This window comes from Diplotaxodon limnothrissa, linkage group LG15 (assembly GCF_057381915.1).
Source record: "Diplotaxodon limnothrissa isolate DT_005_m linkage group LG15, D_limnothrissa_male_GT1.1, whole genome shotgun sequence".
Classification (NCBI taxonomy): domain Eukaryota; kingdom Metazoa; phylum Chordata; class Actinopteri; order Cichliformes; family Cichlidae; genus Diplotaxodon; species Diplotaxodon limnothrissa.
In genome coordinates, this window is record NC_140610.1 from 6,334,593 (window position 1) to 6,356,042 (window position 21,450).

Here is a 21,450-nt window from a genome sequence, read left to right on the forward strand (position 1 = left end):
GTATTATAACTAGCCACAAATTCTACATATTGCTCATTTTGTGAGGAAGAAAAACCCCTAAATCTAACAGACTAATCATTACATGTCTGCCCATAAAAATAAATAAATAAATAAATAAATAAATGAAAGAAAGAAAGAAAGAAAGAAAGAAAGAAAGAAAGAAAGAAAGAAAGAAAGAGGGAAAAAACTGCTCAGGGATTGCAACATGTAATCACTCCCGAAGGGCTGATATTACTCGAAACTCATTGCAAAAGCATCTTTCTCATTATTCACGTTGCTATTCAGGCAAGGATTAAAGTTGCAACAGTGACGTCTGGCAGAGAGAAAATCTGTGCTACTTCGTTTCTCTTTCAGGAATCTTATTCAGAACCAAAAATAAGGAGAGTCTTTTACTCCTTATTCTGTAATTAACAGTGAAAGCCACATATCATATTATCCTCATTTAGGATGACCAATTATGCCTGCTGCTGCTTACTGACTCCCACTCCTGTTCTGGGTAGAGACTGTGCAAACATGCACTTGAATCACTATGATGACCATCATTAATGCTTTTTCCTCTGCCTATTCTTAGAACCCAAATTGGTGTGCTCCTTTGTCTAAACAGTGGCTATGGGTAAATAAAAAAGAAAAATGATCTTTAAGATTAAATAAACAACTAAAAAGGCTGTTTGTGTCTCTACAACAACCTCATTTGACGTATTTATGATTAGGTTCGAGGCAGACTCAGGGTTTTGGTAAAACACTGTCATATTAGGAGATAATTCAGGTGGAGGAGGCACAAACAAACCTGTAGTCACACAGTTCATTAAAGTTGGTTTCTAAGTTGTATTAGCTCAAAGTGCAGTGGAAATGTTTTCCATAATCATCAGGTAGGAAAATACTAATAGAAAAACAAAGGTTTATGTAACTAAAAGATCTATAAAAAATAATTCCTTATATAAAATTCTGCAACTTTAAAAATATGTCATTATTCACACTCCCTCAAGGCCAAGTTTGCTTAATTTTATAATTCCTGTGGAACTAACCCTGTGGCTTTCCAAGTGATCATTTGTATAATATATAGGGCCATGTATTAATGCATGCTGAGTGGAAGAGAGCAAGGCCATGCCAAACAATTAATGAAATGCAGTGACTCAAACTGATATCCCATTTTAATACCACACGATCCCAGGAAGCAAAGATTGTCAGAATGCAAACAGAGTTTGGTTGGCATGTTTTGTTTGTGTGTGACTTAGTATTGCATTAGACAGAACATCACTGCCATACTTTTCCGTTTAATAATCACCCAAGGACTTATGATGTTGCTGTTAATACTCCTCCAACAAAATGTGTCCATGTGGTTGGAGGAGGACTTTAGTGTCCTATTAAATAGAATGGAAAAATCCGCTGCCTTTGCAGTGGTGCCTTTCATACCTATCTGGACTCTTTACAACTTCAAATATACTAATCATGCATGTTATCACACACAAAGTGGCAATCTGTCAGAACTCTTTTGCAATTTTAAGGAGAAATTCTGAGCTACTATTTCAAAAGTAGTTTTGGCACAAGATTTGATTCATTCTTTAAATGATGTAAAAAGGCAGCCAAGAGCAGAGCGACTTAATAAATACACATAAATGAGCATTCCTAAATCTTTTTATAAATTAACATTGAAGAAAAACTTAATATGGAATTAGTGTAAATTACTGACATTCCAAATGAATATAACATCAAAGGAGAAAAAAAAACAATCTTTAATGAAGGATAAGGTTTCTGCTTATCATGACCACATTTTTGAGTTATTCTCGGCCAATGGAAGCAGTGACTCACAGACTCTGGAAAGTTACAATGTTCAATCAAGTTTTTGGAACCAGAAGATTTCGATAGATCAGAAAGATTTTCCAAGCTGAGAAATAAATATCTTTAGTTTGAAAAGAGAACACTTTCATTTTGCTGAATTGGGAATGACTCAAGAGATTGGTCTGTCATTTTCTGCCACAAAGAAATGTCTGAAAGATTTCACTAGAATACATGAAACATTGTCATAATGGTTAGACCTTTCAGAGGAAGAACAATGTGCGTGCAGTGAACTGAAGAATGACTACATTTTGGATTTAATTAAGCCATAGGCACTAATATTCCCACAGATTTAGACAGAATTGATAACCTTTTCAATCAAACTGGTCTGATTTAAAATTCAGAAAGGCAACAGAGGTCAATTATTGTATTTCTTTCTCTGGATTTCTCTTCAAGGCTTAGGGTTTTAAAATTACAATATCTCAATTGGAAAAGCTGAAGAAAGACAGGATTTAATGATTTAATGAAATGTTGCCACTGAATATGATATGCACTGATGAATGCAAATTCTGTACGCTGAAGAACATGCAACAGATGGTGCAGCCATTTTCAAACTCAAGTTTTGGTAGTATTCGTTGCTGTCATTTATTCTCCTCTTCCATTAACACTGTGCTGGTGAAGTCCTCCCATTCTAGGAAAGCCCACCAGGCGTTTTTCTTTTCCTGTTATATTTCTGAATATGTAGCTTCTCAAAGCACATTCCATGCTTTAAGGGAGTCATAAATATAGCACTTATAATGGAACTGTTCATATCATTAACACCATGTAAGTATGTTTACCAGCGAGGGTCAGAGGTTTTTCTCAAATTAACAATATGTGATATAACTACAAACAACATACACTAGCATAATGCTGCTGCTGTGACAGAGACGCATTTACTCAAATGATTTAAAGAACACCCATATTCCAGTATGTCAACGCCAGTAACACGTTAAGCCTGTTCATCCCTGATTCTATATATGTATAGTACACACATAATCGTTACACTAGTATCAGGGTTTTAGCGTGAAATTTAGGACCTTGGGGGGAGGGGTATTAACAGGACAGTTGAACATTGACATTGCAGCTCTCTGTACTTCTGTGCAGAGCTGCTGATGCTTTGTGGACAGTGAAAGAGAGACGATGGGATATGGGAGGATGACAGCTGAAGAAACAAAACGGTAATAAGACAACATATTTTAATTCTTCTCTTTTAATTTTAAACTTCTTTAGTTTTAACTCAGCCAACAGTATAAACTGACTTGTACAAAGCTAAATTAGTGTTTGCAGCTTAAGTATAAGAACAGTTTTAATGTATAAGTTAAAAACTGCCCCAATTATTTGGCCTATAAGTAGTCAGTTGGACACTTACAGACCTCTGGGGCCCAGTCAAAAATGAAATTAAACCACAGCCATAATACCTACTAAATCACCCTACTACAATGTTTAGCAATCATGTTATGATTAAGTGTCATTTCATTATACTGAAGTATTTGCCATCTAAAAACCCAGATACTGATGTGTGAAATGGTAAGTAATGGGAACGGGTTATGATCAAGGCAAATCAGTTTCTGCTGGTTCATTAACTCCACCCGTCTTCTCAATTTGATACCACCACCACTATCACGGGATGAGTGATTTCAGGTAGTACCGTGGCCTTGGTGTATTTTGTCCTGCCACATCATGCTTCCTGCAAGCACTTATTTGATTGATGCACTCTCTTCAAGACCTATCCACCAGGTCTCTACCTGCCCCTGTGTAGAGCTTACCTGAAAAAACATCTTTCACCACCAAATTCAAAGGTTGCACCTCCCACTCAAATGTATTTATTTATTTTTTGCAGAGGATTCTCTCTCAACCCTGACTTGCAGTGAAAAAAATGCTCTAAATGCATTTTCTTCCCTCTTTTTTTTGGTTTCAGTTAGAAAAACATCAGTTACACTGTCCCCCTACTCAGACTCTGCACACCAAAACCGTCACCTTTAACTTGATTATATTGTCACACAACTAAATAATAAAGCAGAGCAGTAACTTGCCAACTGTTGTAATATGAGCACTGGCATCTTGACGGCCTGTATCAGTCACCGTGACATGATAATGACATCGTCTAACAGCATAAATTAAAAAAGAATAAACAAATAGATAAATAGTTTACCTCTCGTGTGACATACTTTATTGGCATTCAAGATTAGTGACTACAGCTGGGATCTGAGCAGGCATACCTTTTGCATAATTTTGGAAAAATCAGTGCCTAAAACACAGGAGCTCTTTCAAATCAAGCTGACTGTATGTTCCCACCTCACAAAAGTGAGACCAGGAGCAAGGCAGAGAAAGAGGGCTTCATTTGGTAGCCCTCCTGTGGTTGATGCTGAAAAGAGAAGGCAGGTGAGGTTGCCTCAGTTGTCTGGAACAGACACCTCGAACACGTAAAGTGTTTTCTGAAGGCAAAACTCTCACCTTTCATGTTCTACATGGAGGTCACAATGCAGAACTGTGACCTTGCAGCTGGGACCGATTCAATAATTCTGGTGCATGCCATTATGCTGCTTCTATTCAGCAAATGTTCTGCTTACAAACTGCTCTGCTTTTTAATATTGCACTCAAAATAAAATAAAACTAATAAAGGGGAAAAACTAATAAAGTACTCTAATGGGAGATGTAAGACTTAAAAGGGGCTTTTGGACAGAGGATGCGTTTTGTAAAAAGGAATGTAAGTGTTAGTAAACAAAAGTTAATCATTTGATGTTTTAGTGTTTTGAATAAATTATTGTTTTTTTTTTTTTACACTTGAGATGTTACTGAGCTCTAAAAGTGTTTAAAAAAGACAAATGGTACTTTGAATCATACTGAGATTTCAGTTTCTCCAGTAATATCATTAAGAGCTGCTTTACTTCTAATTGCTATTCTACTTTACTGATTCTCCTCAGAGGCTATCTGCAATTTACTCATGCACTTTGATCATTGGAGAGTTTGTGCTTTATATAATAACTCTTTTCAGGCCCACCCTTTTAAAAATAAAATACTTCTTTCCACTGCAGTAGTTCTCTCTTTTTATCTATCTTTTTTGTAATTTAAACACACACACATATACACACATAATCAGCAAAATAAAGGAAAAGTAACATGAGCATACTGTACTGGCTAAGCTGTTCATTCATTAAGTAAAAAAAAAAAAAAGGGGGGGGGGGGGGGGTAAACCTGATTAAAACCTGAAACCTGATTAAAAGATTTTCTCAGTAATGTGATCTTGAAATGTCCAAGAAAGGAATCCAACCAACTTGAGTGGAGCCACCCTATGCATATTATAATTTATGAAAATATATATGTGTTTGCATAGCCCTGAGAGATTTCATGATATATAGTATATTGGGAATTAAAAATTAAAGGAAGATATGTCGGGGCGACCGTGACTCAGGGGGTTGCATCTATAATCGGAAGGTCGCCGGTTCAATCCCCGGGCTCTCTGTCCTGGTCGTTGTGTCCTTGGGCACTGGTGATGGCAAGAGGGGCCGATGGCGCGATATGGCAGCCTCGCTTCTGTCAGTCTGCCCCAGGGCAGCTGTGGCTACAACCGTAGCTTGCCTCCACCAGTGTGTGAATGTGAGAGTGAATGAATAGTGGCATTGTAAAGCGCTTTGGGTGCCTTGAAAAGCGCTATATAAATCCAATCCATTATTATGTCCTGGAGAAAATTCTGACACAGATGAAGGCCCTAGCATGAGTAGTGGTCAGAAGAAAGCAAAAAATGTATACTACGGACAAACCGAGCCAATCCCGCTATACCTGGGGCACGGGGAAAAATGATCAATATGCTTTTTGTGACATTTTTGTTTGGTGGTGCGCCGCATGATTTTTCTGATGTGAAATATATGCCGTGGCTCCAAAGGTTTGGGAAAACACTAATTTAGACTTTTAATTATTCATCAACTCAAAGCTCACTTAATTCTGCTTTTAATGAGCGATGAACTTCTTCCGATTTAAACCCTAATATTATTTATTTGTATTTTATTCATTTTAATGCACTATATTCTGTGGAATTTGTTACAATATGAGAGGTATAAAAAACTATTTCATTACCCTTCTGTGTTTCATAATCAAGATTCAAATACTGCTGGAGTAATGTGATACATTTGTGGTAGAAGCCTTATAAGTAACCACATCTGTGTAGCTGTAGTGTATAAAGACAGCCGTTCTGCTGTTGTAGACGCTCAGCAATGACATACAATTAGTTAAACTGTACTTCTTCTCATTGACAGGTTTAATGAGAGGTGAAGCAGGCACAAGTATTAATTGAATGTTTTAGGGCGTTTCTATATCCAGTGGATAACTGATGGAGTGGAAATGAAGCACTGGCATGTGCACTCAGTTCGACAAGGACTGAGAAGTCAGGCAGGAGACAGATTTACTACAGCACACATTTGAATTTGGCTATGACTTGGAGTTTTTCTCTGGAACAATCTGAGTAGGCATGGCACGCACTGTCCCTGGGACCATAAGAGACTTATACAGTTAAATGTATATATTATGAACAAAGAAACTTTTGTTATTGCAAGAAAAGACTAAGGAATTCGGGAACTTACAGATCTGAAGTGGGACAATATAAGAACAATTTGGTGAGCACAGCTCAGGCAGTATGAATGCCACCTCAGGTATAAAGTGTGTTAATTGGGTGAGACAGCTTCGAGCCTTAAATGGTTGGATAGAAAGGAGCTTGTGACTAACATCTTGTGACTGAACTACCATTTAACCCTTGTATGGTGTTCGGGTCTGTGAGACCCGTGTTCAGTTTTTTTCAAAAGAAAAATTAAACAATTAATTATTTTTTCACGTGTAAATGTGTTGTGTCTTTCCACTCACTCCACTTGATTATAACTGATTTATTTATAACATTTTATATAAAAGAAAAACGAGAAGCACATTAATTCATAAATGTGATCTAACAAAGGTAAAGGGAAAAAATTAACCATGTTTGCTGTTCATATGTCTTGTAATTGGGATGAAGTAAACATCTGTTGAGTAATTTAACATAAAATTGTTTGATAGTGTTAATTTGGAAAGCCAAAACTCTAGCGGGTCCACCAGACCCATGAACACTGGCTGAGTAACAAAAATACGAACACCACACAAGGGTTAAGGTAGGCAATATATCAGATCTAACATGACTACACACTGACAGAGGGAATATGAGAGTTAAGTTAGCTGTAGTGGAAAGTGCACTGTTTGAATTCATGCAAGCATCCATCAGCAGCAATATTCACTTAAGTGTACAAAAGCTGAACTGAAGATATTTAAACAACCTGAGGTTCAGTTCGTCATGACTTGTGTGACTTCACAACACAAGTCATCCTTAACCACTCAACACTCACATAGAAGAGAGAACTAAATTGAGGGAGTGTGGGATGGAGGGCTATATACATTTTGGAAAAGACCAAATTTAATACAGATATATAGTTGTTATGAAAAATCCCATTCTACGCCAAATCCAGTTCAGGTGATTGTGGTAATGGACCATGAAATTGTTTGCAACCATCAAAAACAGCAATATCCACGCTGAAAAAAGAATGCTCCCTGTCTGCATTACTGTGCGTCACAACAACACGAGGTCAGGAACACAAAGTGAATTAACCAAAGCTGCCAAACTGCTACCAATGTAGGGGCAATGTGGTAAGCAGAGAACAAGCAGAATAAAACTACAGTACTAATGCCACCTGCCATTTTAAATTCCATTGTAATTGGTGCCAGGCGTTTAATACTATAAGCAGCGCCAGACGTTTAAAACATGTGATGGCACCAGGCTTTTAATAAGGGCGATGCGGGCAAGGACAGCTGGCTGTGTAGTGTAATGGGTAAGGCAAATACCTTTCATGACAATCTGGGGTTTACTATAGGGAACGTAAGAGAACCCTATAAATGAGTTTTTCACTCAATTAAGGGATAAATCTATTTAGCATGAGTGATGTATCGATTCACAATGCAGATACGGATTATATGATTAAAAAATTATATATCAAAATTTTGACTTTTAAATGTATTTTGTGATTCTACATACTTCAAACCTTATGTATATAAACACTGTGTATTAAGAAAAGGATATAGCCAAGGTAACATCACATCATCACATTTCTTGAAATTGCACATCATGAGTGAGTTATGGTTCCAAGGTAGAACCTTAGCAGACAGTGAACATACACACGGTAGTCTGCTGTCTATTTTAAAAATGGAAACAGTTTACAAAATAAATATCATACACAATTGAAAATGACCATTAACTCACATGGTTACTTTTTTGTAGTCTGTTACAATAGGAATCAAAAAGCTGGTTTATTACACTTTCACATCAGCTTCAATTTTGAGATCAGGAACTTTGAGTTTCTTTATATATTTTTTAAACCCATTATGATTATTAGATGACAGTGAACAAGTAAGTTTCTAATTGTTAAGAATAACCCATAGCTGGACTGCCAAATTGGATCATTTTACATTGGTTAATAAAAAAAAGTCCAACAAGAGCAAATCTCAACTCATTTGATTGAAATGGGAAGTGAAGGAAATGACTAGCAGTCCAGATAAAGTTCATACTAATTTAAATGATGCCAAAAAGGTGAGAAGATCTATGAGGATATCAGCTGCTATACTAGTTCTTTTGGGATTGGGTGGATCAGGTTAACAGCCTTTTCAAAATGGCATCCAATTAAGAGAAATGAAGAGAAACGGCAGGTGGTGATATTAAAATGGCAGCAGAGAGAATGACACAAATTATGACCCCAACAGCTTTCTGTGTAAATGAAGACTGCCTGATTTATAAAGCATGTTTTTGGATGGGCCCAACTGGCCAGGAATGGGGTTTGTGACTAATGCTAACACTGTGCCTGCCTGAAACGCTGCAAAGGTCTGTTTATAAGTGATTCTAAGCGAATGGGCTTTATATATTTGATCTAAAGAATTTGCATTCATATTTCTGTCTTTATATAAAACCGGCACATACAGTAGTATTAAGGTCCAGCGCACCAGTAAAAAGGCTTTTGTCCAAATCTTAACCAAGCTGACAAAAATACCATAACTCTAATCACCAGAATCATGCTTCAAGCAGACATAGATCACATTATGTAGTCGGAAGCACTGCACTTCAATGTTTGCTGTTCTATAAGCCTGCAAATTTTTTTGTTGCTGAGTTTGGTTGATTAGCTTTCTAGTTATTAGTTTTAGTAATTCAGAAACTTTATAGATAATATGCTTTTTACACTGGTGGTATCATTCCTGGTTACAGGAATAATGATGATTATGGATTAGACATCGCAAAAGAAGTAGTTTTGGTTAAGCAATACCAATGGTTCTAAAAGAAAGAAAGAAACCATAGAGAAAAACTCTTTTCTCATTGCTCTATTCAGCTGAGTCAGGCAAAAACCATTACACCTTACTGATCCCTTTATTAAATCAATACAACTCACTAAGGAGGAGCTGCAAATAAAGAGAAGCAGACTAGATAAAAGGATTAAAAACTTCAAAAAGTCAATGTGGAGTAAACAAAAAAAAAAAGGAAAAGGAAAACTTCTTCTTCTTTGTAATTACATTGTGAAAGGAAACGAGGCTGGATTTTGGATCAGTTGAGCATTGGTCATGTAAGACCTAGTGCCTAAAACAAAGGATGGTAATATATGGCAGCGCTTGCAGAGTGTCACACAAATTGGCACCCATGTTATGCTTTAAACAAATAAAATTGTGTTACATTAGGCAAACTGTATTTTTCATATTTCACAATATGCCTTAAAAGTCCACATGTGCTACACAAAATAATCTAGTACCTCTTCACATTTAGGATTTAGGATTTTCAGTTTCAGGTGGGTCATTAAAGGCACCCTGTTGAGTTTCTGCTACGATCTCTAAAGAACAAACTTTTATATGGGATTTATATGGGCTGTTATATGGGAGTCAAACTCATAGACTGTATAAAAGGTGGGTATAGGTGCTGTGATATTACCCATCGGTTTTGGAGCCTCAATATGGGAGTTTCTGCCATCATCATCTTGGTTGGAAACAATGAAAAGAAATTACATGACGAGGAGGCCCTAGTCTGACTGAAAACTGCATGCTCACGAGCTAACAACTTGATACTGGCAAGTTGTTAGCCAATAAGCATACAATTTCCTACCACAGATAGTCGTTCATTTTGAAACACACTAAGGCCGAGACTTGCAAAATAGGCTCAATTTGTTTTAATTCAGTGTGACCCAAATTTGACTAAGCCAATAAAGTAAGTAAGAAATTTAGAGAGAGGGTGTTTATATAAAGGTCAAGTCAAAAAGCGGTTTTCCTATATACGTTCCATAGACCCATTCCCATTTTAAGGCCTTTAGACAGAATTAAGTTATAAGGCACTTTGATATTGGATCTATTTTTACAACCTATAAGCTAAATCCATGTGTTTTTTATTGTCCATAGCCACAGTCCTGCTGTGACTTTCAGGTTACTGTTTGGAATAAAAGTACATAAAAACTATAGCAGAGTGCTAGCAAAGGCAGTGAAGAATACAAAAACTAGTAACTTGCATTCTGTGCAAGTTACTGATGTGTATTTTTTTTGCATGAGAGAACAAATCAATATGCTATTGATTGGTAGCTGTTTGCTAGTTACATTGCAAATACATCCTGTATGGCAGTGTTTCGAATGGTAGACACAGACGAGTTTTTGCATGTCAGTGTAGGGGCTTTCTAGTCTTCCTTCTGCACATTGTGTCAGACTGTGGGCCTGGTGGTAGAGACACCACACACTTTGTGGTGTCAATGATCTCCTGTTGGGAGGCTACATAATGAGTCCCACTGTGTATTTGCCTCTTTTACATCTCAAATCTGGCTGTGGGGCCTGATGATGCTTTTTTAAGCACTTGTTCATTTTTAAACAGGAAGTGTGTGGAAAAATATGAACTATATGGTAATGTGTTCGCTTAACCTTTGAGTGGGTTAAAAGGAACCTCTAGAAGTCTATGAATAGAGACTTTGTGTGAATTCAGTAAGAATTGTAACTCATGTATTCGCTCTTATTTTGTGTGCAAATCTACAACTACAATGGAATAAACCTTCACATCAGAAAATCTGGATTTTATTTGCTCTTGACATTTGCACATCAAATTTTTTCCTCAGCTCATCCTGCCAGGATGAGCTCAGTTAATCATTTACATTCCTCCCTTTCCCAGCTTCTATTTCTATGAGCTATATATACCCATTTCACGCAGCATTTCTGCAGCTGCATGTTTATCACTGCAGTCCAGGTTCATTCTAGTGGACTCAGGTGTGTGGCAGCCAGTCCATTAAGCGTTGCAGGACACTGGTCGACTCTTAACACCCTATTCCACCAGTCCAATCCCCTAAATCCTTTGGAGTGCTTTGTGCTATTGGTCATGTCGGTTGAGAGTGAAAATACTGTGGCTAAAGCTGTGGTACCTAATATTCCTGTGTGAGGCAGACATGGGTGATTTATTATTATCTAACGATGAATTTTACAAGAGTTGGGAATTGAGGCCAAGGTCAGTGGATCAAATGGATTTGTGTTTAGCAAAAATGGCAGACTGATCCAGGAGCTAAGCTCAATCCTTCGGTGTGATGATATAAATGCAGATCTACCACAGGAATACAAGCAAGCTTGCTGTCAATTAACAGAAACACATGCACACCCACATTAGCTGCCTGCTTTGGGTTTTTCCTACGAAACTGCACATGCGTCTATGAATGACTGAACTGAAATTTATATGTATATTAAAATATTATATATATGGTACTATTCGGTACAATTCACTTACAAATCCCTCAACATTCTGGTCCTTCGGTACCTATCTGACCTGCTGCACCCATACAAACAGTCTCTAATGCAATGGGCCTGCTTTTGTCCCACGCACCACCCTCCACACCTCTGGGGACAGAGCCTTCAGTGTGGCAGGCCCCACCCTCTGGAACTCTCTGTAATCTGAACTTTGAAACACCCCACACTGAACTCTTAAGGAACCTCTCAAAAATAATCTCTTCAACAAAGCGTTCACCCTCCAGCCTTTTTGTTTACTTATATACTTTTGTAAAGCATGTAAAGCACCCTTGGGTTTCTTGAAAGGCGCTAAACAAGTTCATTTTTTTATTACTTTTGGATTCTTCTATTTTAATTTTAGTTCTACGTGCTTTTTGTTAAGAACAGAGCAAATTTTAAAAAGTATCTAAAATAATGCAAGCTTTCTATCATGCATTGTCTTTCCATGCTGAATGCATTTTTTGCCCTTACCTCATATTCCACATACTCCTCCTCCTCCACCTCATAGGAAACCGTTTGGATCTTGATGTGTTCGCCGTCCTCCAGCAGCTTCGTCTGGGGTTCTTCCGTGCTGGGCGTGTCTGCCCCTGTTGTGTTGGACACCTCCTTTGCCTTTTTCTCAGTGAAGGTGGTCTCACAGCACTCATTTCTGTATTCCTTAGCCTTAATGCTGCCACTGTCCTCCTTGTATAGGATGAAATTGGGTCTGTAGAAGGCTTCTACTGCCAGATGTAGCGAGGTGGCATCCAAAAACTGCTGGGATTTCACCTTCCCGTTGGTATTGTAACTTCCGCTCACTGCATTGCCATTACTCACTTTTCCTCCTCCTCCACCTTCACCTCCTCCACCTCCAGCAAAGTAGTTTATAATGTTTTCCTGATAATGATTGTTGGGGAATTCTCCTCCGTAACCATTGATCATGTGTTTACTGTTTTTGTCCAGCAAAGGATTTTGGAGTTCACTGAGATTCTCCATAATCAGCAGGGGTAAAAAAGTGGAAGGAGCTTCTCGGTGACAGCAGGGAGATGAAAGAGTGATGTGAAAGAGGCTCCTCGGTGACTGGTTTATGTCAGTGAAGGAGTTAATGGCATTAAGCACTCTGAGACCTAGAGGAAAAAGAAACAGCAATAGAGACGGGGAGCGTTTTTAGAGTCAGTGGAAAACTTGGAAGGAGAATTTTATTTGTCATGTACCAGCAGGTAGCAGTTACTCAAATCTCGCTCGCATCAGATCAAAGTTTAGCTGTCGTTTCCTCAGCAGAAACAAATTTTACAACATTCTGCTTGTCGAGAGGTGCACCCTGCAGACGACTCAATTAAGTTTAATTTGCTTCCTTGCTCTAGACACATAAAGTAACATGAACACACACACACACACTGGAGTATTAACAGCAGTACATCATAGAAATTTCCATCTACTAAAAATATCAACCTCCACCATCAGTGTCCATGTGTTCTCTGTCCACCTAATTTGATTTTTATCACTACATTGTTTATAGAGATCATTGGGGTGTCATTACTGTCACAGTCTGATCCTGATAAGCTGAGGCCTCCTACCCATATAAAGCTCAGAAGGCTCCCATGTATGTATAAATTTATGACTCATTATACTAAAATCAGTTACACATCGGCTATGAAATGTACGATAAATAAAATCGGTTGACGATGGACATAACACAGCGGGTAGAGCATTAAAAATGACTTGCTAGTATTCTGTAACTGTATTGTGATGATTCATAATAGTGGTTCACACATTCATCTTACACTCGAACACACGAATTACTGCTTCTGGGGGTCACAACCCCCCCTGAAAAAATATGGTATAAAATCTGTGCCAAATCAAACATGTGGATACATTCACTGTAGAGACCCTTTGAGAAATAAGGGAACATGCAGAATGTTCCCAAAGACTTAAATGGCCTCATTAGTTAGGGAGCAAATAATGATCCCGTGTTAACAGGAGTTACCTGGTGTTTGAGTAGACTCCAAGTTGGATACATGTAAATGCAGATTTTAAAATAATTCTTATTTTGATTGTGTATAAACCTGCAGTTTAGAAGTGGGTTTTGAATTTAACATTCTTAAATATTATACTTTAATAAACAGTTTCTCATAAGTTTATATCCAGACATAAATTACATTTGTAATTGGCTTCCATATATCTATATTTTAGGAGCGGGAACTATGTATATAAATATAGTTGTTATATCTGTTTAAAAATCTGGGATTCTGCCATGAATGTATACTGCAGATGTGCAGCCTTAAATAGCTACAGGCTTGTAATACTGAAGCCAACATTGATTATTAGCATTATAAACATGTAGGTATAATATTGATGCCAATCATGCAGTGCAAAGCTAAGAAAAGTGTGAGCTTCAGAGGATGGACCAAATACTTAACACCAGACTTATAGGCCTCAGTCAGTCCTAAAAAGCAATCCAAACCAAATTACAAACGTCCCCCCTTCCCAGCTATTTCCATACTGCAAAAATAGTCCAGAGTTTTCTGCCTCCCAGTCGGCACCCTGAACTCTTGTCTGATTAATCTGCGTTTAAAATAGAAATGCCAAGAGCAGATTATTTCTGGGGGGTCCTGACCCCAATCATGTATATCTGGCTTGCTGGCGTATTTCTAAATGCTTGAAGGTAATGTATTTCCAATTGAAGACAACAAGATTACACAAAATGCAAACTGGCATTATGGTGATGGGATAAGGATAATAGTCTGTCAGTTCATAGGTTAATAATGTCACGGAAGATTCGTGTACTTTCTTTGTAGATTGATTGTGGTTGTAAAGCACTGGTGATCATATTAGAATAACGTTTAATTCTTCATACTGTGTAGGCTTTTGTGTTCTGTGCCATACATTTATTCCTCCCTTAGAGGAAGATGAGAGATGATCAGGAGAAGTTGTGAAAATATTTAGGCTTTGTTTTTGTTTTTTCTGACAAATAATTCATCTCAAAACAGGCAGTTGTTTTTGGAATAAACTCTAGAACAAAAGAACAAAAGCCCCTATAAAAGTCCAACATACTCAGGTTCCTGGAGGGGAAACTGATTTAGAATCACCTAAAGACTCTTTCTATTAACATTTCTTCTCTTTATTCCTCCATCCATGCTTTGTATGTAACAGCTCCCTCATTATACTCTGTATACTCTTTAATTTGCTGCGTATTCATCACTTCCTTCTCAGATTCCCCGACTCCCCTTCCCTTATTTACTTTATATGTTGCAGTTTTCTTTCTTTCGCTTCCTCAAATTACCTCGATGTAGGATTTTTGTTAGCTATCCTTTTTATGTTTTCTGCGCCATGAATAAAACACAAGCCCCATGCTCCCAGATTTCCTGAAGCTCTGTAAGCACTGGACAGCCAGCAAAGTTTTCATGGTTCCTCCCTGTTGGACCTCCTGCGTCTGAATATGCTGACATTGTTGTTCCATGCCAGTGCTCCTTTTGGTCCGCGCATAGCCCTGGGGATCACATACTTCTTCAGTTCGTCAGATAAGTGTGAGTACCTTGTAAAAAAAGATGAGCCGGCCCTGGGATTGCCAAATACTTTAGATGCTGATGTTGTGTGTGTTACGTGCTGTTGTTTAAGCAGCAGGATGCTCTCTGACCCATGTGTGCTTAAGTGTCAAAAATCCACAGCTAGCAGCCCTGACAGCTACAAGCATTGCTGAAAATCAGCTGTAATCTCCCTGGTGGGGTTAATGAATAATCCATGCAGATTTTGTGGACACAAAGTTAATTTATATTTTAGTATTTCTACTGCTTTATATTAATTGGTTCCAACAGGGAGTGAGTGATAAACGTTACATAACACACCCCATGTCCAAGTGATGTCAAAGGACATCAAAGGATCAAGACTTAAAGGGGCCACAAATAGCATTTTAACATCAATAAATCACGACTGCATTAATACTAAAGTACAGCTGCGATTACCATAATCATGTGGGACAGCCACCAAGCCTGAGAGCTTCAATGGGATAGTAGTGAGTAGGCTCTGTTGAAGGCAAAGTTGAATGAAACCTCAGCTGAGTGAAATTGTATGTACCCTTCAACCAGTGACTGGTTGGGTATACAACTTATGGTGGTGGTGGGAGGTAGTTATTGGGGTTATGTCATCGCTACATTTACTAAATCTGCCAGATGAATTGGAGTGCACTCTACCTCATAGAACACATTACCCCAACAGAACACTTCACTTTCAGACTGCTGGCTTATTTGTGGTTTCTAGGATATTTAAAAGTAGAGTATGAGGCAGAGCCTTCAGCTTTCAGGCTCCTCTTCTGTCGAACAGGCTCCCAGTTTGGGATTCAGGAGACAAACACCCTCTTTACTTTTAGGGTTAGGCTTCCCGCGATGCACTGTGTATTTCTTCTTCATTCCCCTTTCATTACTCACTATGTGTTTATACACCACTCTGCATTTAATCATTATGTGGGAGTGGGAGGCAAGTTAGGGAGGTTGCCCCTTCCTTCCTATATGTCCTGGAGGAAGCAGCTTGAGGTGACTGTTGTTGTGATTTGACGCTCTATAAATGAAATAGAATTGAACAGAGTCCATTAAAAGCTAGAGTAACATAAAAAAGTCAATTGAATTTGCTGTTAATTCATTTGGAACCAACTAACTAAAATTTTAGCAAATGTAAATTTAATCAGACCAGCAATCACAGCGGCAGACGGGATCATTTTTCCCCGTTAAAAGTAACATTACCAAAAATCAGTTTGGACAGACAAAAATCTGTCGTATTTACCAAAAACAATTAGCAGCTAACTTCAAAACTACAGCTATTCTTTTGTTAAAAACACAAAGTTTGCGTCACTAAGTGAATTTGCTCCGATAACGGCTAAATGGGATTTTCATCTTCCAAAAAGGTACACAAGATTTTGTGACAGATGGTGGAGTCTAATACACAAATTAACATTTTGCTTTCTTTTGTGTCCAAACACACCAGTGCATCAGCTAATGCAAAAATAAATGCTAAATAATTCACTCTGACGTGGGCTGAGGAACGAGATACGATGGGCTGTGATGCACACAGCCCAAAAAAAATTTCCTCTAAACTTCCCAGCTTTTGCTTCTGTAAAAACTCCCACTCTGCACAAAGCTACGAGCTGACAGCGGATTACTTTTCGTGTCATTACTTAGGGATGCTCTGAGTAATCTTTTTGGTGCTGTCATCCTTGCAAATACATTGCTGCCACAATGCTGGTGCAGAGCAAGGGTTATTTGGCTGCAAACAGGAATTAAAGTGTGAATACAGTATTTTAGTGCAAGCCGAAGACAACTCAGTATGGGTGATGATAAATGCTGAAGAAATAACCACAGATTTGTGTGTTTATTAATGTGCGCGCATTTGTTTGTTGGAGGATGTGTATTGTGCGTGTGCGGCTGTGAGTAAATAAACGTGTGTATGAGTGGGTGGAGGTGTTTGGAAAGGAAGGGAGAGTAGCAAAGAGACAGAGAGAGAAGATGGGTGGGAGAAAGCGAGAGAGAGAGAGAGATCACACTTTTGTGCTATTCTCTGGTCGAGTGCATTTGGGCATGTTGGCGGGCAGCAGAGGTTATGGAGTCGTAAGGAGCTGGGAGGTATAGCTGAAAGCGAATGAGGCAGAGCAATCGTTGTTGCAAGGGAAACAGTTCAGCATGAGAGCGACAGCACAAGAGGGGGCCTGTGTGCTGCAGTGCTGCCGTGTAAGACATCTCAGAGGTGTCTGACAAGGGGTTAAAAGATTAGAGAACAACCTGTAAGAATACAGGTGCGTGAGGGTAAGAATGAGGCTGTGGCACTGCTAACATGTCAGACGCGCTGATACGTCTGTGCGCTCCAACCCCATTAGACTCCAGTCAGCACAATCAATTTTCCCATGTCAGCCCATTGCCAATCAACCTTGGACCTCTGACCCTGAAGCCAAGCGTGGGCATTTTCAGCCGGCGGCGAAGAGCAGCTGAATACCAATGTGTCTCATCCGTCGGCCACGTTTACCAATCCGTTCCATCCAGACTGCGTCTCTCACAGCTTTTCCTGTGCACCGCATGTAGAGATCTGCTCGCTGCACCCGACAACAACAACTTCATCTTCCTGTAATTTAATTTAGAGGCAGCGGCTGGCATATAATATGCATAATAAGGTAGCGCCCGGCAGTTATTGATGATCACAAATCGGGATAATGCACGAGATCTTATTGCTGAAAATGCAAATACCAACATAGGCTACATTTGTCAGTGAATCTTACTCCCGGCCTCAGCACGTGAAGGTCCACTGACAGATTAGGAGACAGAAAATGACAAAGTGAAGTAACTGACTTAACACCATGTTGACTGATCCTTTTATGAACTATTATCTTCAAAGGAGACTGTGTAAAATGCCATAATCCACTTGAAATTAATCTGAAGCCTATTCCTCTTACAGCAGCCACTGCTGTCCCTTCTGTCTACATGTCTATCTGTGAGCTGATAAAGCATTAAACCCTTAGCAAGTTCCCTTTAACATAGAAGTCGGGGCTCCTCTGAAGCCAATGAGCTCATCATCTGGCTTACTGTCTTCCACACCTTTGTTGGTTGATTTAAAGTGTTCTTCAGTATGTTAATCCACCATCTCTGTTACGTGTTTGAATAATTCACTGGTTGGGCGTTGCAAAAAGCAGCCGTGTATGCCTCTGCTGGAGTGTTTTGTTGTTTATGAGATGCAGGCTCTGGCTAAGTTGCCTTTGTTGTTGCCTATTGATCACAATCTCCATTAGCAGATGATAGCAACATTTAGGTTGTTTCTAGTCTGTAGCACTCATTTCTAAACGTGCTCGTTATTCTGAAGATAGACAGATGAATGAATGTACAGTAACAGAATGAGAATCATCTCCTTTTAAAAAATACAAAAAAATAACAAACAATAAAAACAAGACAAGGTGGAAGCTGAAACGTACCACTTTTCCCAGTTCCATCTATTAAAGCAGTTAAAGCAGAGATCAGGCCTGACTTTGCTTGTGCTACCCCAATTATTAAAGGCACCAGGGGTAGATCAGAGGGAGGGGGCAGTCTCTCTATCTGTGTGTGTGTGTGTGTGTGTGTGTGTGTGTGTGTGTGTGTGTGTGTGTGTGTGTGTGTGTTTTACTCATAGAGGGGCCATAAATCTGTTTGCACAGGCACATTTTGGGGACCTGCCGCAAAAAGCAAAACCACACATATAATGACTTGATTTAATGTTGGTGTGTGTTAGGCTTAAGTCATCTGAAGTAATGTTAGTTTTTGTGTGCGGGTGTGTTGAGTGTGCAAGTGTGTAAGTGTGTGGGTTAGAGTGCATGGTCTTGCACTCCTGTTGTATGCCCCCTTATTTTGCCCTCACTACTAAATCTCTGATATAACTATAACTGTGTAAGAGCTGCTAGAGTACCTCAAACCATAACTAACTACATGCATGACAACAACAATAATAACAACAACAACAAAATATATCCTGAATGCACACAGAATCATCACTTTGGTTCCCTTTGTTTATGTTTATGAGGTAAAAATGACCCTGGTGCATTCTTTGGCCAAGTGTTCTAGTCTATTTGCAGAGGGACAAAAGAACCAAAAGGCGCTGTTACAGTAGGAGGTCACAGAATGACTTGATGACTTCATGCCAAAAGCACTTCTCACTTAAAAACACACAAAGAAAAGGAAGGGATTTTTTTTTTTTTGGTCCAGCAATCGCAGGTGGAAACTGTGTGGAGAGTTCTTCATCAGCATCATCCTCCATCCTCCATCACAGAATACATTGCAGTGCGACATATTCATTACTTATTTCTATTTATAACTTAAACATGAACATGTGTATTCACGTAAAAGCACCGTCTGGGTGCACAGAGTTTACTGTAGACAATTAAATAAAAATAAAACCCTTAAAAACAGATCAAAACGCACACTATTAAAAGGCAGTTTTTAACAAATAACCGAAGAATGTTCTTTACGCTTTAAGGATTTATACATATTTTTTCCTTACCTCTGAGTTCTCGTCAATCCAGATATTGTTTGAAGGACGCAAAGACTGGCTTGTTTTCGCCTGTACATTATGGCTCGGATGCTGATGGTGTCGCCCACAGAAAAAGACATTTCTCAGACTTTCTCATTTGAAGAAATGGCCAATCGCTCAGGAAAAAAAAGGGGGAAAAAAAAGAAACCCACTGCCGCCTGCCACAGTATCGTAATTTCTCTCCTCTATAAATTTGAAGGTCGCTTTGTTCAATAAGCCATTTGGCCACTGAAATTCTGTCGTCTTTGCAAAGTTAAAATAGCTTCTGTGAACGAGAAAGAGAGAGAGAGCGGGAGAGTGTGTAGGGAGGTTTAGAGACGCGGATGATGAGATGAGGTGAGGAGTGTACACGCTTCGCAGTGCGCGCAAAGCGAGAGCCCCCAGAGCAGCGTCCACCCCTGCCCGTCTGCATGCATCTTACTTTCACAGTACTGAAAACGGTAGCGAGGTTAATCTTGTCTTACAGATGATGATGATGATGATGATGATGTGTGTGTGTGTGTGTGTGTGTGTGTGTGTGTGTGTGTGTGTGTGTGTGTGTGTGTGTTTTCTTCCTCTTGCAAATCATTAAGAGGTAGAGGCAGGCTTTAAAAGCTCCACCTCTGAGAAGTGTGGGCAATTGCCCATCATTTAGACGCTCCATGATTTCAATCAGTTATTTCAGACAGCAGCCGCTTATGTCACGGAAGAGCAAATAACTACAACACATGTTCTGCTAGAGATTAAAAAAAGTAAGAAAAATAATTCTGTAATTGTTGTGATTATTCGTGAAAAAATAGTTGCGGTGGACTGTCGTATCTCGAAGTGTTTCATGGCAGACAGCAAAACCTTTCACAAGCTGCCTCCACAATTAGAGCGATTGGACTACAGCTGATGTCTATTGTGACTCTGCTGATTTGATTAGCTAAAATGGACTCGGTGATCTCAGTAAAGGCACTGTGACATCTGTGCGACTTTAATCTTTCATTTCAAAGTACACGGGGAGCCACAACTTTCCTATGATAGACTTTGAAAGACCTGAAAGCAGAATTGAATGAACTTTTCAGTGATTCCATCTAATATGATTGTCAAAGTCACAGCAGTAGGCTGTAGATTATTTTGTACTGCGAGATTTTGTGTTTTTCGTGTAAACTTGAAGGTTTATTTTTATGTGGGCGTGGCTTAATTGAGTACAGGTGATGTCACACACCTTTAATGGCGTGCAATACTAAAAATGTTGGTATTGATCAGATACTGATTTTATAAAGGCAGCTTATGTAGAAAAGAGCAGTGTGACATGACTTATGTAACAAACCATCAACAATTTGCTAGTTCTGACCACATTTAATGACCAATTCACTGTATTCATTTTTACTTTCCACAACAATCAATTCATAATGTTGTACTAGTACGAATTGAATCCCAATACCAATGCTGTTATCCATACTATTGATATTGGGATCAGTCTGTGTAGGAGCCATAATTAAATGTATTGAATTTTGATGATCACTGGGTTTTCATTTGTTTGGTTGCTATGGTGATGTTTAATGAGAGTCACGTGGGTGCTAGCGGTGACATCAAGAGGGCGTTGTCAGTCTGTCATTCACTGGTTTGATTCTGACAGAGAGGAGGGCTGGGTAGCCGTAGTTTTTGTTGACCGCTGCGCAACGAGTTTCCCCTTGTTGCGTTAGAGTCTGTGATGTTTTAAAAGTCCGAATCGCGAGCCAATCACATTACTCTGTAAACTCTCAAAGCACTTTAATAATGAAGACTATCAGTATGAAAAAGAATACAAACATGCCAGTGGTGCTATTTTAATTTGAAATATCATGTGACGAGGCATAGAAGACA

At 38.9% G+C, this 21,450-nt stretch overlaps 1 protein-coding gene across 3 annotated transcripts in view; it reads right to left on the bottom strand.

Annotated features, from left to right (window-relative positions):
- Window positions 1–12,582, bottom strand: part of syndig1l (synapse differentiation inducing 1-like) — a 31,144-nt gene extending 18,562 nt beyond the window's left edge. Inside the window, exons 1-2 of one of the 3 annotated variants that reach the window (XM_085373105.1) lie at window positions 12,456–12,582; window positions 12,079–12,404 (exon numbers count right to left, since the gene is read on the bottom strand). In XM_085373105.1, coding sequence (XP_085229231.1) covers window positions 12,079–12,404; window positions 12,456–12,582 — 453 coding nt within the window. Of the gene's footprint in view, window positions 1–12,078 lie in introns of all 3 variants that reach the window. The other 2 variants (XM_085373106.1, XM_085373104.1) reach the window with 2 other exon arrangements.
- Between the last annotated feature and the right edge of the window lie 8,868 nt (window positions 12,583–21,450).